The 17,746-nt window shown below is 45.0% G+C and overlaps 3 protein-coding genes across 3 annotated transcripts; all 3 read right to left on the bottom strand.

The window, feature by feature from the left end:
* Positions 1-715: 715 nt before the first annotated feature.
* PCOAH_00016920 (Uncharacterized protein) lies at positions 716-12,246 on the bottom strand (the record flags this gene model as incomplete). Its single annotated transcript, XM_020058501.1, has 4 exons — positions 716-11,698; positions 11,816-11,923; positions 11,960-12,007; positions 12,145-12,246. The coding sequence occupies 4 exons, from the start codon at positions 12,244-12,246 to the stop codon at positions 716-718; spliced, it is 11,241 nt and encodes a 3,746-aa protein (XP_019914177.1).
* Positions 12,247-13,733: 1,487 nt separating this feature from the next.
* Positions 13,734-15,125, bottom strand: PCOAH_00016910 (3-oxoacyl-[acyl-carrier protein] reductase; the record flags this gene model as incomplete). Its single annotated transcript, XM_020058500.1, has 5 exons — positions 13,734-13,823; positions 13,961-14,011; positions 14,114-14,596; positions 14,761-14,949; positions 15,036-15,125. The coding sequence occupies 5 exons, from the start codon at positions 15,123-15,125 to the stop codon at positions 13,734-13,736; spliced, it is 903 nt and encodes a 300-aa protein (XP_019914112.1).
* A 952-nt stretch (positions 15,126-16,077) lies between these two features.
* Positions 16,078-17,082, bottom strand: PCOAH_00016900 (Dna-directed rna polymerase II; the record flags this gene model as incomplete). The annotated part of the gene is made up of 1 exon (XM_020058499.1): positions 16,078-17,082. One exon carries the CDS (start codon positions 17,080-17,082, stop codon positions 16,078-16,080), a length of 1,005 nt encoding a protein of 334 aa, XP_019914001.1.
* Positions 17,083-17,746: the final 664 nt, after the last annotated feature.

The following is a 17,746-nucleotide window of genomic DNA, read 5'->3' as shown; positions in this document are numbered from 1 at the left end:
ATATACTACACGGGAGTTATTTATTTTTTTTATAATAATGGGAAAGGAGAAGTGAATAAAAAATGGTGATATTTACTAAGTTACATTTTTCTCGTTAACTACTCATGCAGTGACGGGTGTTATGTGTGTTCCCACTTGTTCTTTTTTTTTTTTTTTTGGCCTTAACCAGGTGCACCCCCACCTATGCGTTGTAAATTAAATTTCTTTTTTTTATCCTTTTTCATATGGCGACATTGCAATCTGCGTCTGCGTTGTTATTTGACCATTTGGTGAACACGGGGTCGTTATGCTTTTTGAAGCATAGCTGTTTTTTTTCTCCGTTGAATATACATCAACATGTGACAACAGGACAAGGCTTAGAGGTACAAAAGGGAAGGTGTGGGAGAAAAACATATTTGCCTTCGTTAAAACACCTTCCCATCTATGATTTTTTAAAAGGAATAAAATTCTTCTAATAAACCACATGCATTTTTCACTTATGATATGTACGAGGGCACTTCACACTCTTAGCAGTGTGGCCACGGGAGGGAAATCATCACGCGGTGCTTTCCTCCCCCGTAGGATGAAGCTGAATTCGCACATATATAGCTGTGCATAGGGCCATCCCTTTCTAAACCGAAATGGGAAAAAAAAAAAAAAAAGGTTGACACAGTGTGTATACTCATGGAGCAATCATTTATGCGCACACGCATTGCCCTAGGACCACCCCGCTTCGTTATGCCCCACCAAGGGGCATATGCAAAAGAGCCACTGCCGTGAACACCTCATCGAGGGTAGGACAAGTGGGGAATAAGCTGAGGACGCTTTGAAGTTCACCCAAAGCTTCGTTGTCAAAGCTAAAAATGACATTGAGCAAATCCATGTTGAAGTAATACGTCCTGTTTTTTAGCAACTTGGTGGAGTAGGGATGGAAGTGCAAATACTTCTTCACGTGATGAAACATCTTGGGGTTATTGGACATGTATGTGAGGAAGTTAAAGTACATTTGAAAAAGCGAATTTTCTGCAAAGCTGTTTTTTAAGTAGTTTTTATATTCTACCAGTTTGGTCTTTTTGGAGAAGGTACCTTGGTCCATATTTTGGATGCAATCGAGGAAGTGATAAAAGTCTACATCGTAGTACGAGTTGTCTCTGATGTTGTTTTTTACAACCCCGTTGTAGTCTATTATAGGATCGAATCGGTACTTATTCATTTGTTCAATTTTTCTGGCAATGTTTCTTTCGAGGGGGGGTTTCTCTTGCGTGTTGTTTGTAATGGCACATCCGCGATAAACTCCTACAGCTTGATCAGCACTGCGGGCAGTAGAACGGTGCACCTTCATGTGGTAAAGTTCCCTGCTAATAATATCCCCATAATCCTGCAGACGCGTTTGCAGAGAAAAGTAGGGGGCATTTTTATTGGCCCGCATATCATACATATCGTTTAGCAACTGGAAGGCACTTTTCCTATCAGAAAAGTTATATGAACTGAGTTTTAAAATTCTGTTGTAAACACGTAGCTTCAATTCAAATAACATGTCATCCGTGCAACTTTGCGAAAAGGCGTTTTGCAGAAACACAATTTTTTTATTCATGTAAATGAAGAATCTGTGGACGAAAATTGTTAAGAAAATTCTGTACTTGGATCTGATAAAATAGTTATTGTAAAAATAATTCCTCTGTAGTTTTCTCATCCTTTTCGAGTGGGCACATTTTATTTTCCTCATAAATGGGCCATTCGGATGGGAAGATGAAGAGCCATTCTTCTTCCCATTGATTAGTATTTGCAAAAATAACATCAGATCATGACATATCTGCATGGCTCGATTATTGTCGTAAAAGTAATTCTGTTGCATTTGTTTGCCTTCCGCGTGAGGACAGCTATATATGGAGAGAAAATTACCTTTGGCGTCCACAAGAAAAAAATTAAAAAAAAATTTCTCATACGTTCGTATGCTGTCTATCATGTGTTCCCTCTGATTGACATTCATATTAATTCCCATAACGTTGTGTGTCAACTTATTTTCCAAAATGAGTTTTATTTTATTTCGTAATTTTATATGGCCAATATAGTGCATACATTTACCGAATACGTAGTAAATGGAGAGGAATCTCTTCGAAGCGACGTTTATTATTTGGAAGATGCCTCGAAGGACTAATGCCTTTCTATACCTTTCGTTCATTATCACGTTATTAACGTTGTAAAAGGTATTTGAGCATTGCAGGGTCAGAATATTTTTCTGTTCATCATATTGGTACAAGCGGACATAACTTTTTGTGACGATGAGAATTTTATTTTCATACACATCCATGTCGTTTATGTTTTCCAAGTTTTCTTCATTTCTGTGATGCTCCACGATTTCGTACTGGAGGGAGTAAAGGAACTCCTTCTCCAGGTGGGTGAATTGTTCCTTGAAGGTGTAGCTTTTAAATAGGTCCACATACTGCTCGTCCGTTTGCTTCATCATTGGGTTTGCTGCCGATGGCGTTCTTTGCGCGCTTCCATCAGGGTTCGCATTTCCGTCGGGATTATTCCCCCGGGTGGTTGTTGCGCCTGACAGACTACCCCTGCTATTCGCTAAAATTTCCATATATTCTACATCGCTTAGACCCTTCTTCCCGTTGGACCTGTTCTTTATTACGTACTGCTTGCCTAGCAGTTCATTAAAGATGTCTGAAAAATTCACTACTCGACCATCTTGCGTTTGATAGGGAAGCGTCTTCTCGTCGTAGATACAATTTTGCAGGATCCTCTCCATCAGTTCGTTCTTGCTGCTTGAAAATTTTCTATTTATTTTTGCAAAAACGATCTTCAGCAGGACGATGTGATTTTTCTGCGTGAAGATCAGGTACTTCCTCTGGAAGGCTTTTATATTTTTCATTCCCCTGCTCATGTAGGTCAGGGGGGTAGTCGTTGTATTTTTAATAAACATGGGGAGGATGTCTTCTCGCCTGATCCTTTTGAATACCAGCGCGGTTTTATCTTTTTGTGCGGATGGGGGTGCCCTGTCGTTAGATTGCCCTTCGTTGGCGCCCCCCCCAAGCCGCATAACGAGCATATTTTTATAAACATGTTTGATGTTGATCCAGAAGGAAACTCTCCTGTGGTAATTAACGAGGAAGACATAATTCATGTAAACTTTCAGGACAAGAAAAAGGTCTCCCTCGTTAAAATTAAACATCCTGTTGACCCTGTCCTTTAATCTGCACAGGACGACTTCCTCGTATTGGTCCCTTAAGTTGTTGGGGAATAGGAAGAGGCAGTCGTAAGTGTCCTCATCTTTGAAACATTTATTTGTCTCGTTTTTTCCTTTTCTCATTTTCATCATTTGAACAAATCGTTTCGCGCAGCTACATGCCATCCTCAGCCATCCACGGTATAGCACAAACAAAGCTACGTTCTCCCTTAAGAGGTATGAGGCACTTCGCCTAGATGCTAACACGGGGAGCTTCCCTTTTCCTTTTCTTGCGCGTCGGTTATGGTGAGTCATTTTGTGGATGCCTCTTCTCCTCACTTGTGTGTGCTCCTTTTTGTGCATCTTGTTCTTACGTCCATGGGTGCCACTCCTGGGGGAAGCACCCCCACTTGCTCCATCGTTGCTTTTTTCGCAGTATTCTGCTGGGGTGTCCGTTTCGAGGGGGTCCCCCCCCTTTGCGCTCTTCATGCTGACCATTTTGTAATACTCGGTCACGGAGCTGAAGTGGTATTTGCTCCCTTTGAGGTGCACGGAGAGGAAGGTTAGGTGGCAGTCTCCTCCGTTCGCGGATGCGCTCGTGCCTACATTGTCTGCCTTGCCTCCCTTGGTGGGAACTTCCCCCAGAAGGCGCAACTTGTATATGCTTTCTACCTCGTTGAACAAGCTTAGAAACAACATTTTTGTTGCCACGTTTCGGTTCTGAGAAGGCTGCCCGTTGCTACCCTCCTGTGGATTAAATTCCTCCAATACGTTCATCCGACGAAGGTGCTTCACATATTTCTCTTCCTTCTCTTCGACGTTTTTTAAAAATTCCTGCAGATTCGTGGCTGTGTCTGCAGTTACGTCTATATCTTTTGGGGGTGAATCTTCTACACACCTGGAGGGATCAATTGCGCCATCCTTTTGGTCCACTTGCACAGTCTCGTTGTTTCCCAGTTTTCGCTGTTTCTTTGTGCAATTGTAGTGTTCCCCGCTGCCTTTTTTTTTCTTCGTCCCGCTCCCCTTCCCGTCGCCTCTGCGGATATTTCGCTCATCTCCTTCGTGGGTGTCCTCCGTTTCATCATTGTAGCTACTACCGTTGGGTTTTCCCTCCATACCCTTCTTATCACTCGGGTTAGGAAACAAATTTTTGCTAATAATGGCCTGTGTTTTCTTCCCAATCAGTGCCATCAATATATCGCAGATGCGGTTGACGTGGTTGCGAAGCAGTTCTTTCCTCTTCTCTTCGTCCAAAAGGTGGTAATTGTCCCTACCTCGTGGGGTACCATTACCGGTTAGGTCACCAAGAGCAAGTTTGCTACTGCTTGCCGGGGTGATGGCTATATTCTTCGCTATCCACCTATCCTGAAAAAATTGGTTAAGCTGATGCGTCCTGCTAATGGTGTTGTAGAACAGGAAGGCGTAGAATCTGTTCGCAAAGTTTACGCACTGGTTGCGCAGAAGACACAAGATGTGTTTGTTCCAAGCAAAGAGGTTGTGGTCCCTTAGGTATAATTGGGTGTATATGCAGAGGGAGTTGGCACTACCATTTGTATTTCCATCCAAGTCAATGCGGTTCGTGAGAAGCTTCACGGGGAATCGTCGCGGGGTTAATTCATTGGGGGGTTGTGGGAGATGGTCCGAAAAATGATCCCCTGAGTTTTGATCCCCTGAGCTATGCTCCCCTTCCTGCTTCCTGTCGTAGCCCCCCTCGATGGCCTCAATAATTTCCCCCTTCTCCGTGCTCGAGCAAATTAGGAACAACTCAGTGAGGACGTACTTCCTATCCATGTTGATCAGGAACACATTGGACAGACTACTACTTTTAAAGGTGTTAATAATCTCCTTGTTCATTTTCAGGCACAGATTGTTACCTCCACAGTGGGTGCCTATTCCTCTTTCTCCCTCCTCCGGGGCAACCCCCTTAGTTTTATTTGGCTCGTCCGTTTTGGCGCACTTCGCGGAGAGGTGATCCTGTTTTTTTGCATCACCATAGCAATGGTGTCTTCTAAACTCAACACAATTGTTACTTCCTCCCTCCATAGTGAAACTCTCCTGCTTCCTCTCCCTACTAACCTCTTTGTAGAGAACTAAATTCTGCGTGTAGAAATCACAGGGGGGAGACGAGCTGTCGAACTTTACAAACTTATCTATTGAACCGTCTTCTTTACATTTCGACCTCTTCTCTACAAAAAGCTGGTCCTTCCGAACCAGTCCAGTGTACAGTTCTTCGTTCAGGGTGACAATGATGAGGTAGGGGAAAGTCCTGTCTTTGTTTTTAATTAACACAACGTTATTTGCACTAACTTCATCTTTAACTTTTATTAACTTTTGGTTAATCGCTGCGTAGTTGAAGTGATTTGTGTTTGTGGTGATGCTTTCGTGATTTTTCCTGCTGATGGGGTGAGAGGGGACGACGTCTTTACGCCTATCTACGCAGGATTCATTTGAACCCCTATTTGTAGCGTCACTGGGTGGGCTATCCGTTTGGCCCGATTTGTTTGGCGCATCCGACGGGCTTACCCCCCCCAACTTTGGATCAGCTCCATTTTTGAAAATCCGCAGGGGGAGAACAAAAATGTTCCTGCTCGGCATGCCCCCTTCGCCTATGCGCTGGTCCCTCAATAGGTCGCACATTTTGTCTTTTTCGATGTTCAGAAGGTTGCCAAGGTAGCCGTCCACCCTGGCTTTCAGTTCGTCCAAATAGTTGTTGCCTCGCCTGGGGGTGCGATGTACAGGCGCAGATGCGGATGTGGACTCTGTCACGATGCCCCCGCTGCGTAGACCGCTACTTTGGTCACCTCTCTCATCGCTACCCGAGATGTTCTTCCACCTACTTGTCCCTTCCGCCAATTTTGAAGTTCCCCCCTGCATAACCCTATCCGATACGAACATGAAAATGCCGCTTTCGCAAAAGGCCACGGCTCGGAATCTCTTCTGGTAGACAACCCGTGGTGATTCGATACACCCGCTGTGCCCCTTCAGTGGATTCACAAAATAAACGCAGCTATTCCCAAGTAAGAACTCATCAAACATTTTTGTTACTCTGTTCTGATTTTTATAAACCCGGAAGTGACGCAAAAAGAGTTTACTCGTTGGAGCGTTGCTGGAATGGAAAATGTCATACGCTTTGACCACTCCTTCGTTTGTCCCAATGAGTAAAAAATTATTCAGTTTTATCATCCCGGTGATGGTACAATGGTCGTTTAATGTGTCTATGGTGTATTCATACACGTCTGCCACGAACTGTGTGCTTTTCTCCGGAGGGTTGACCGATTTAGTTATGCCTTGGATTGTATGCAGGTGGTGAAACGGTGGGAGGTCTTTCCCTGGGGGGAGTTCCATCTGGGCATTTCTTGCATTTAAGAAGCTTCCATATATGTTTACATTTTTGTTTGCCTTTTCGTCCATCATATTTAACAACCAGGGTGATTCTTTACTTAAGTGGGGTGTACAGCTATGATTGACGTAGTATGTGATCACTCTGCATCGCCTCTGCAATCCTATGCATAGAAGAATGTACTTGTATTTATTTGCATTCTTGTTGGAGGGTACCCCTTTTTTGTTCTCCTTGGGGATCACACAAATGGAGTGTATTCTTTCCTCACAGATCACTCTATCGATTAGCAAACAGAGACTATTCGCCCCGTCTAGGTAAAACAGATCAACCATGCCAGTTACGTATGATAAGGCAAGGATGCCTTTATCGTAATGGTAATGCACAACTGGGGTGGACGTTAGACCCCACGAGGATATACCCACCAGTTGTAGAGGGGCACTATCACTGAGAGGGTCCACATAATAGTGGTTTATAGTGATGCTATTCGTACTTATTAAAAGGACGTAATAATGGCTTCTTCCATTTTGACCTATACATTTTGCATATATAAGTTTCTCCTTCGTAAGGTTTAGTGGTTCTAATTGTTCTTCTTGGATCTTTTCAAATGTTAGTTTCTTCTTCATGCCGTTTTGTTGGTTCTTACTTTTGGTAGAGGAGTTATTCCTTCGTGGATGAATCCTCGTGTGGACTCTCCCTGACATGGTCAACATATTTGCTTCTGCGAAAGAGGATTTTTTTTCCGCGCTCAGCAGAGAGAGTGCATTTTGGAAGGCCTTGAACAGGTCACCCTTACTTCGGACGTACAAATAGGAGGTTCCCAAATAGCTCGTCATGCAGAGAACGCTCAGTTGGTCGTTGAAGCGTATCATGAAGGTGTGCGTGTTGGCCTGACCTATCGGGGGAGCAATTAGCTGATTTGTCTGCCTCGCTAGAAGCACCTTATGGCCGAGGGTCAGCTTGTGCAGGTCCCTATTCTCGTCCAAAATGATTAACCCATCTGACAGTTTTTTTTTCAACCTCTTCACACTCAATATGTGATCGTCCTCCTGCATGTCTCCCCTCACCTGCGCCGTTCCTTTGCACAGATTTGAAATCTTTTTCAATTCATCTGTGACGCTGGACTGGCTCTGCATTGGGGGCAAGTGACTAACGGCCGCCTTTTCCTTGTACTTGTAATCCTTCACCGTTTTGATCCTCCCAAACGTGTAGTATGCCTTCCTTACATTTTTAAAAACATACTTAACCTGCTGCTGATTGGAAACCCTATAAACGCACGACTTTATCATGAACAGTTCATCTGCCTGTTCCTCACTTAGGGAGAGGACAAAACTTCTACTTTCATCGATTGTCGAATTCGACTTGGACGGAGACGCAGACGTGCCCTTCACGGAGGTACTCCCCACGGAGCTTATACAACACATCCCTTTTGACGATGCGATTAACTTCGTAAAGTAGTTACTCTCCTGTCCTTGCTTAGATGAGCTCCCTTCCTCAAACATGCTCCTTTCTATGAACACTTGGGATGCTACCATATCGAATAGCAAAATAATAACATACATTTTTTTCCCTCCAAGATCAACTGAGAGATATCTTTTAACGAAGGGGTTCCCCACAGGATGGGTTGCCTTAGGATAGTCGCTCCCTAACGATACAATGAGCGCATTCGACAACGCATCATCCTCCCATTTTGCCTTCCCCATACTGTCTGCATCGTTTTCGTTGTTAACGTAGCAGCGGGATTCTCTTCCCCGTTTGTGACTCTTTTCGCGGGGGATGCCTCTCCTTTTGTTGGCTGCTCCCCCGCTACTTGTTGTGATCCCCCCGTTTGGATCATCTGCCTGGGGGTCTGTGAAGAAGGCGTTCTTCCTTCTCTTGTATATTTCGTTGAAGGCGCTTTTGCTGATTTGAAGAGAGACGGGGGTGGGGTGCACGACCGGCGGGCTTACACCTCTCGGTGGTGGCTCTGTCTTCCCGCGAGGCAGTTGCGCAGTAACATTGCTATTCTTGCCATAGGTAGAGCTTCCTCCCAGGGTAGATAATCCCCCAATTGTGCTAATCGCAATGTCCATATCTGCGCAAATGCAATTACTGATACGGGCAGAAGTGGAGACTGAGCCCCACCCGCTGGCACACACCTCTTGGAAAAGCTTAAATTCATAGTGGTATACAAAGGAGTAAGTATAGAAGCTGTCAATATGGGGAACACTGCGCAGTGCGTGAAATTGGGTTTCGCTGTTTATGTAGTTGTTTCCCCTTTGGAGGTGGGACTCCTCCGTCTGTTCACTACATTTGCTGTGCGGTTGCAAAGGGGGGCTCCTTCCTAAGTGTCCGTTTTTTTCTCCTTCCCTTCCCATGTGCTTACCCCACAAACGCGGCGGGAAGCTCCGCAGACATTTCAGGGTGAGCCCCTTAACAAAATAATCGGAACATAAAATGTGATCCTCAACTTCTTCGTATGCGCCATCCCTTTTAACAATTCTAAAGAACCTCAATTTGTCTACAAAGAAAACTTCGGTGTTGAGAGCGAGGCGATAATTCACCAAAGTAAGGTTTGCTCCATACGCTGTGGAAAAATGAAAAAAAAAAACCATCCCCCTTTTGGCAAATAAAACGAAAGAGGAGCTGTTCATTAGCTTTTCCACTTTTTCAACTTCCATGGGGAGATATAATTTGCCAATGGGTATTAAAACATTATTCACAGTGGTGTTTTTTTTCTTTCTCCTATTTTTAAAAAATATAATGTTGGCCCGTCCTTTGTCATTTGTAGTGATTAGTACGACGTGTGTCTTGTGATCCATTCTGTGTTTACGGGTCCAGTCCCCATGGGTATGGCCTCGCCTCTTCCTCCTCCTCTTTTCTAGCTTCTCCTTCGCGCACAATAATTTATCCCTCACCTTTCCATAATTAAAATTGAATTCCTTCAAAGATGTGCTTGATATAAGTTGCAGATTTTGTATGTCCATTATGAGCCTTCTTACAACTTCGCACTGTTGTGTAGCGATTCGACTTGTTGCTTGTCCCTCCGTTGTCTCCAACCTGTGACTATGAAAAGTTGCTGAACCTGCTTCGATCCCTGCACAGCTACGTTGTGACGAATCAGTCATGTATTCCCCAATGAGCTGATTCAATTTTTCACAAATCGAGAGCAACATCTCATTCGTTAGTCTATCTCTGTTCGGCGTGCACGCACTTAGGTTATTTCCGTTTCCTCCGTTGGGTTCTTCCTCCAGATGGGTTACAACATACTTATCGCAGTGGACACGCCCACTCGCAGGGGGGCCCTCCTCCTTCGTAACATCCCCCGTTGCCAATTTCCCCACTGCTGGATTGGCTGAAGAGTCGTCCCCCCCCGAATCGTCACACGAATTGTTAAAAATATGAACGAGGAAACGATTCAAAAGGTAAATGTGCATGGCTAGCTCGCACAAAATTGAAGGACTCCCGTTTTGCCTGCTCAACAGGACGGTGCGGGAGGAGTTACTCAACGTTTTGCTGCTGGAGTAGAAGAAAAGAGAAAAATAGACAAGGAGGAGTTTCAGCCTAGTGGAGAGACCCAGCAGCAGTGTCGTCACTCTCCTCAGATCATCTGAATTAACTGCATCGTTCGTACCAGGGGTACCCCCATTCCCATCGTCCCCCACACCGTGCCGACAGAAAAAGTTTCGCTCGAAAATCTGCTCAAATACGGGGTCCCCTTGGAGCAACTTCATTTTCCCAAAATGGTACTGACACAGTGGACATGCCCCAAAACTGTGTCTTCCGGTTTCTCCACGCTTCGACTTTTTTGTATGCCCATAAACCTGCTTCTTCCATTTAAGAAGTGGGTCCACTAAATGGTTACTGTGACTCATCATAGCTTCACCCCCTGAGAGGTCCTTTACGTACTTGTTAAGAACATCCCAATCGTTTGACTCAAACATGTTTGTCCTCCAGAGATGCTTCATTAGCTTCCTCATTTCGCTCTCTTCCCTATCGGAAAGGAATAAAACGTGTCTCACAAAATCGGCGTGACTGCTTCTGCTTTGTATGAAGTTTACAATGAAACATATTTTTAAGCTTGTGCAGTTGGAAAATTCATTGTAGTAGTTCTTCTTTGGTGGATTCTCCCCACTGGAGTGTTGTCTCCTTATGTGTTGTTCACTGCATGGTTGCTCCTCATCGTGGCAATGAACTGTATGCTGCGTTGGAGCAACTCCTCCACTCCCAAGGGAGGAAGTCATTCCCGTTTCGTTTGCTTCGTATCCTCTGTAAGAGGTACTCTCTTGGGGGGGAGAAGTAACATGACCTGATTTTCCCAATTTGATTTGTCCTAGCGGATTTCTAAATAACCCCCCATTGGGGGCATTCCTCAGGAAGGCAACCCCTTCTCTGAACAGGTTGTTACAACGAGTGATACTTAAGCTGCTGATGCTACGCTGCTCAGCACAGGATGGACCACACTGCACATTTGAGTACCCCTCCGTCGTGCACTCTAAGAGCGTTATAAAGGATACGTTTTTCCGAAACCAAATGCAGGATGATTCTTTCTTTGGATATTTTTCGATGCATATTTTGTTCACCTTAATGAGGTACTTGCTTCTGCTTCCCAGGGGGTGCTTTCTGCGGTGTCCTCTCTCATTGGGGGAAACCCCCCGTGTACGTCCGGTTTGCAGGCCGATTTGTAGACCAGTCCGTTTGCTGCTGCCATGGGCCGATCTTGCCTCGGGACAGCACATACACATCTCGTAGATATGCGCCTTGGAGTCCCTTGAAAAGGAAGAGGAAATGTACTTAACCCTTTTCCTTCCATTTTTGTTCCTGTGAATAATATAATGCCTCAGCTGCATAGGGTCGTAAATGATACTAACGTTCCTCTTTTTGGAAATGTGTTTGACTCGAAAGTCGTAATTGCGACAGTAGTCACTTAACTTTCTGTGGATCCAACTAGATTCATTCACTTTTACAAAAAAAACAACATTTTCTATAGACACTAGAAATACTTTTCCTAACTTGCACACGTGGATGTGCTTGGAATATTCCTGGAAAAACTCATCTTTTTTCTCTCCACTTTTTTGGGTTGAATGGTCCACATATTTTTTCAGTTTGGATGACCTGAAGTTTCCAAGGAAGCGTGTCTCCACGAAGCTTCCGTTAAATTTTAAAATTCGGAAGTTCAATTTTTCATCTGCGATGAGGAACTGGTCTTGGTGCTTCCCCGTCTGAATCTGTTTGGGCGTGGATGGGAGCCGTCACGTGTGGTGTATATGTAGGCGGTGGGAGTAAGCGCTTGAAACAGCGATGACATACACCACGGAGGTAATAACATGTGCCCTTGCCCTCACCAAAGAACTTTCAAGGAGGAAGGCAAATAGTCTGCTGGGTTCGCAGAATAACTCCTTTGTTGTCCCTTGCGGGTTCAGGGCAAGGGGATAGAACATACACAAGCCTACCTGCAGATGGATGATCTTGAGGAAGGTGTTTTGGACGCAGATCGTTTCTTTGAAGTCCCCGGTGAGAAGCTCCAGGTAGGAGTCCTGTGTGGTTTCGCATATGAATGAAAGTGTGACTGCCTGTATACTTAAACACGCAGTTACGTTCGTGTGCGCGTGCATGGACAGGTCGGGGTATGCCCTCTTCAGCAACCCCTTCGGGAGAGCGACGCCGGTCTTACCTTTGCGGCCAGGAGAAAGTCCCTTTTGCTACCCTTAACGAATTTCCCCCGAAGCAGGAAATCCACTCGATTGCTGCTCTGGCATGTTTGTATGCTTATCATTTCTCGCAAACCAGGCAAGGGTGCAGTAAGTACGAACCCACATGTGCACACGGAACAGGTGGACTGCTGGCACGATGGTAACTAGTTGTTAGACCACACATTGACTCTTGTGCGCTTCCACTGCACGACGTACCACAGAAGGCATCGAAATAGAGTAGCGAGGTGACCTCCTTCGAGTTCCTTTCCCACGAATTAAGGTGCGTTGGCAACTTTTCCGCCAACTGACTCCGTGAGGTGGATGAGTCAAGGTGGGGATAGACTTGTGGGAAAAAAGGAAAAAACGGGAGAAGTGGAATAAGTGAAACAAGTGTATGTAGCGGAGGCGTTGAATCAAAATGAGGTCAACTTAACTGATGCAACGCGGTGTTCGCTAATCCATGACATGCAGGGCAAGCAAGATTGGGGACACACACATAACTCGGGATGAAACAAAACAAGGCAAAGTAGATCACACCCAAAAGGCGCAGAACTAAACAAAAATTGAAAAAGTTACAGATGGATAGATAAAAATTGCAAAATGTATGATTATGGTGAACAAAAAATTTCACTCCTAGTTATAACTGTGCTAAATGGATCCAAATTATTCTGAGAGAAAAAAAAAAAAAAAAAAGGCTTCGGAGATAGTGGGCATTATTTTTAAAAGCTCCACTTTTTTTTTTTTTTTTTTATCCACATGTGCACATGGACACGTGGCCAAGCCACACCTGTGTGTAGTGGGGCTCGCTGCATATCCCACGAGCATCCCAACAGAAAAGGGCACCACTACCATAGCACGTTGTAGCTAAAGTGTGGCAACGGCACTATTTGATGGGGGGGAGAATAATCCCCAGTCAAATGAGCACTTTACATGTTGATGGAGAGGTGGACATTCTTCTCCTGTGTTAGTTCTGCTTCCCAAGAGGGATGTGCACCGATGGGGTTCGCCCTTTTTTTCATCGTTAAAGTAGCAACAACAGGTGATAACCTTGCACAGGTGGCACTTTCTCCCAATTTGGGAAGGTCTGTGTGCGGTATGTCCAGAAAATGTACCCACAAAAAGGGTCGTCGTTTTTTCCCCCCTAGATGTGGATGTTCCAACTGCGTTGCCTCCCCTCATAGTAAGTTTAACGAAGACCCCTAAAGGATTCACATATGTCGCGTTCCCAACGCAGGAGTGAATAGAAAAAGGGGGGAATACACACGTACCACTTGTGATGGAAATGCCAATCGTAAATTTCTACTCACGCTGCCGATACGGGTTCCCCTTAAATGTAAAAAAAAAAAAAAAAAAAAAAAAAAGAGGACAGGAAGGTACGCCAAAATAAGGAGCGCAAAGTGGTTGTATTCACAAACTTGCTATATTCACAACGTACTGGCGTAACCTCCATTTTCCGATGGATATGTGAACCACCGCATGTTAACAACTTGGGTGCGTAAGGAATCCTCTCCCCCCTGAGGGAACATCATACCATTGGCACAATTTTGTGCAGAAACCCAGGGGAAGAAGTTCACGTGGACATGCCACCATCAATTACGAACACCGTTCCGTTAATATATGCAGCAATCTCGGAGGCAAGAAAAGCTACCAAATTGGCCACCTGCACAGGCAGTAAGAGGGGGCGAAAAAATACGATGAGCATATACGCGTCTATGCATATTATGTATAGTATATATATGTGCATGTGCGTGGGGGCGAAAGGCCTCAGCGGGATGACCCTGCAGAAGGCTGACTCACCTCTTCCGGCGTCCCCATCCGCCCAGTGGGGATGTGCGCGATGATCTCCTTCTGAAGGGGGAGGAAGATGAAGTGGGGAAGCAGTGAAGCAGCAAAAGGGGGGAGAGGACGTCACTGCCGTGCAGCGATCTGCCCCCCGTTCGCGCACGTTACCTTTATCTGGTCGTTCACTTTATCCGTCATGTCGCTAGCAATAAATCCCGGGGCAACCGCATTGACTGTTACGTTCCTGGAACCCAGTTCTCTGGATAGACTTTTCGTGAACCCAATGACCCCCGCCTTGGAAGACGCGTAGTTAATTTGACCTGCGTTTCCTGTAAGACCAACTATGCTAGACATGTTAATGATGCGGCCGTAACGATTGCTAACCATCCGTTTAGCAATTGGCTGCGTTACATAAAACAGAGAATTTAAATTCGTCCTTAGGACATCTTCCCACTCTTCGCTGTTCATACGAAGAGATATATTGTCCCTTGTAACTCCTGCGTTGTTCACAAGGATGTCTATATTTTTGTTCTCTGCCAACAGGTTGCTCATCAATTCTGTTACTTGGTGCTTGTCTGCTAAGTCCACGGCGTACCCTGAGGATTGGCACCCCATCGATTTGAGTTCGTCCACGATGCTATCGCAGGATTTCTGAGCGAGAACGGGAGAAAAAAAAAAAGACGTCATCATTAGGTAGGATGAAGAGACCGCACATGGCACAGTTGTTCAGAGGTTAAGATGCCAAATGGGGAAGTCTATCCATTTTGTCCACTTAGCCTACTGCTCCCCTGTGGCGACTTTTGCTCCTCACGAACCTGCGTTCGACTGACGCACAACACGGTGGACACCGAGCCGGCCAGCGTTTTGGCGATGCTCCTGCCAATTCCTCTTCCTGCACCCGTAACGAGTGCTACGCGATTGTCCCCACAGTGGTAGTAGTTTCTCTTCTGATCGGGTGCCGCGTGCAGCGCGACATTCCTGTGTGTGCTCCGTTGGGGGGCCATCTAAAAAGAGGTGGCAAGCGAAACGGGTGAAAAGTGAAGAAGTAATAACGTGCAGAAGTGACGATGTGGAGACGACCCCTAGTTACCTGCGCACCTCCCCGCGCATGCATCAGTTTGTATCCCCTCAGTAGGCTCACAAGGAGGGAGCACAGGAAGTAGCAATATAGAGTGATCATTTTAAAGGGAAAAAAAAAAAAAAGGAATAATACGTGAGAACAACGCGTGGGTGACCTTCTTAATCATCTTATTATCAGTTGCAATCTTGATTGAGTTTTATTATTTTTTTTTTTTTTCGTCCCTTTGGCAAGAACAATTCTTGTTCGTTTCCCTTACCACGATGTGGTTTTCCACAAAGTGTATGACTGGGTGCACATGCGGAATGGCGTACCTTTTCTCGCATCACTTCTGTTACTTGGAACGGAGCGTCGTGCACCCACATTGCTCACTAAGATCGAGGATTCTACGCAATTATCTCTGCTTCGTTTTGCTGCCTTTTGGTTCGTTTGGATTATTTGTTGGGAGGATGATCTACGGGGCGCTACTTTCCCGCAAGCTTTTTTTTTTTTTTTTTTGTTCATATTTTTTTTTTCCAAATTGTGGCAAAAACAGCCATGCCATTTCTTTCGTGCATTTTAGGAAGGACGATTTAAAGAAATTCGACGGCCTTGATCACGTTAGAAAAGAAGGGGGACTCCCTTGCAAAGGACGAACGGAAGCATACACTTGTGTACGCAGAGAGTGGTGAAAATGTGCGCCTCTACAAACGATTAAGTGATGTGTACAACTTGTTTGTGATATTTTCTTGCCCGTTTGGCGAAAGGGTGTTAACAAAATGAGGAGCATATTATGCGCACCGCCTTTCGGTCGACGTCCCCGGGACAGTGGCAGTCTTTCCATTAAGCTCTTTCGCGAATGACTTCATGTGCGAATGGACATGCAGGAAAGTTAAAAGTTTTTTTTTTTTGTAAGCATAAAATGGCATACGCGAAGGTATGTATGTATGCACACCCACGTGGGTGGCCCGACGAAGGAACGAAAAAAAAAAAGGATAAATGGGAAAAGGTAAGGCGATCCACATAGACATACGCACTGCTGACACCGCGGAGGCACATCACGTAGTCGGTGAGGTCACTCCAGGTCGAGTTGAATTCCGTAGAGGGAGACGCCCTGTTCCTTGAGTTGCTTGGCGACCTCATCGATGGAATAGAAGGAGGACTTGATTTGCGGCTCGAGTGTCTTCAACTTATTCTCCAAAATTTCGATGGCCATTTCTACAACCTGTTCCGGTGGCATGGAACCAACAGATTCAACTTTAAAATGGAATTTCGTCTCATCATAGATTACCTTAACGACGTCTTTATATCCCAATTCGTTTAGCACTTCGATACAACTCTCTGCCATGACGACGGACATATTTTCATTTAACCTTAAAGATACATCCCTATCATGAGCCTCTGCATTTTTTAAAACGTAGCAATCTTTGTTCAAGCTGTTGGCTAACAATAGTTTGTGTTCAGCAGACAGAGAATTGATTAAGTGGTGTTTGATGGAAACTTTGTGGTCAATCCTGTAGGATACATTTGCAGGTATCCACTTGGCATGCATTTTCCCAATTCCTTTCGTGGCTATTAACTTCATATGTAATGTTTGATTTTTAGACAGAGTAACAATTGGAATGGCATTACTCTCTGCCATTTTGTTGTTCCTATCTTCAAAGGGCACCGGCATTGGTACATTCGGTTCGTGCTCCACAGACTCTATGTCGTAATGAGTTACATCTATTTTGCTAACATTGTTGCACTTCACTTGGATCAAATACTGGATGGTGCATTTGGAGCATGTCTCCTTACATTTGCATTTTTCTCTGAACTCAAAATTTTTAACATTTCTACTATCGATTGGGATTAGCCCTAATCTGTGTGCTAAAAATTCATCATGGAAGGGACTCGTATTTTCATACACATTAACCACATCGATGGCGAGCGTTGGGATCTCCGACAACATGATTCTTCGTAGCGCGTTCGCCATTCCAGTGTTGCTGTTGTGCAAGATGAATGTCATTTCGTCTTTTGTCAGCTTCGTGATTTCCACTTCGTGCCGCTTAGCGGCGTCCTTTGTTGCGTGCGCATTCATCGTCAGAACGGGAGGGGGGATCGGAAGGGAAATGGTAGAATACAGTGGTGCCAGGGTGACAGCAAAACGGCCACGACGTGGCAGCCAAACCGTATGCGCAACTAACGACGCAATTCTTCCCTCCTGCCAAGTGGCTTTTTCCCCCCGCTGTTACACGCGTAACCCCTTCCTTGTGGCGCTTTCTCCAGCGCCTTCCCCCAGTGCCGGGGTTTTGGAAAAAAAAAAAAAAAAAAATTCAAGCCAAATCAAATCAAATCAAAGGAAGCCAATTAAAACCAAAACAAGCCAATTCAAATTATATAAAATCATAAGAGGGGCGATGCGACACTATAAAAATAACCTCGCGGCCCCAGCGTTGATTCCACTTAGAATTAACCCGGTTGTTATGTTAGCAAAATTGCGAAGTGGCAGTGCTCCCCGTTTTAAGCGGTCACACGATAGGGAAAGTGCCACTTTTTTTTTTGCGCGACTTGCCGTCGTTTTGAACAAAGGAGCACCGCCCGACTACGTATCGTGCGGGGTGCTTTGGGGAAGTTGTGGAGCCGCCCATGGAAATATCACAAAAATATGCGGCAAAAATGGGCATCAAAAATAGGCTGCAAAAATTAGTACCAATAAATGGAACGTAAACATCGCAGCAACGGGGGACCAATCGGTATGGAAA

This window comes from Plasmodium coatneyi, chromosome 7 (genome assembly GCF_001680005.1).
Source record: "Plasmodium coatneyi strain Hackeri chromosome 7, complete sequence".
Classification (NCBI taxonomy): Eukaryota; Apicomplexa; class Aconoidasida; order Haemosporida; family Plasmodiidae; genus Plasmodium; species Plasmodium coatneyi.
The sequence above is the reverse complement of the archived record's forward strand: the minus strand, read 5'-3'. Positions and strand labels throughout refer to the sequence as shown.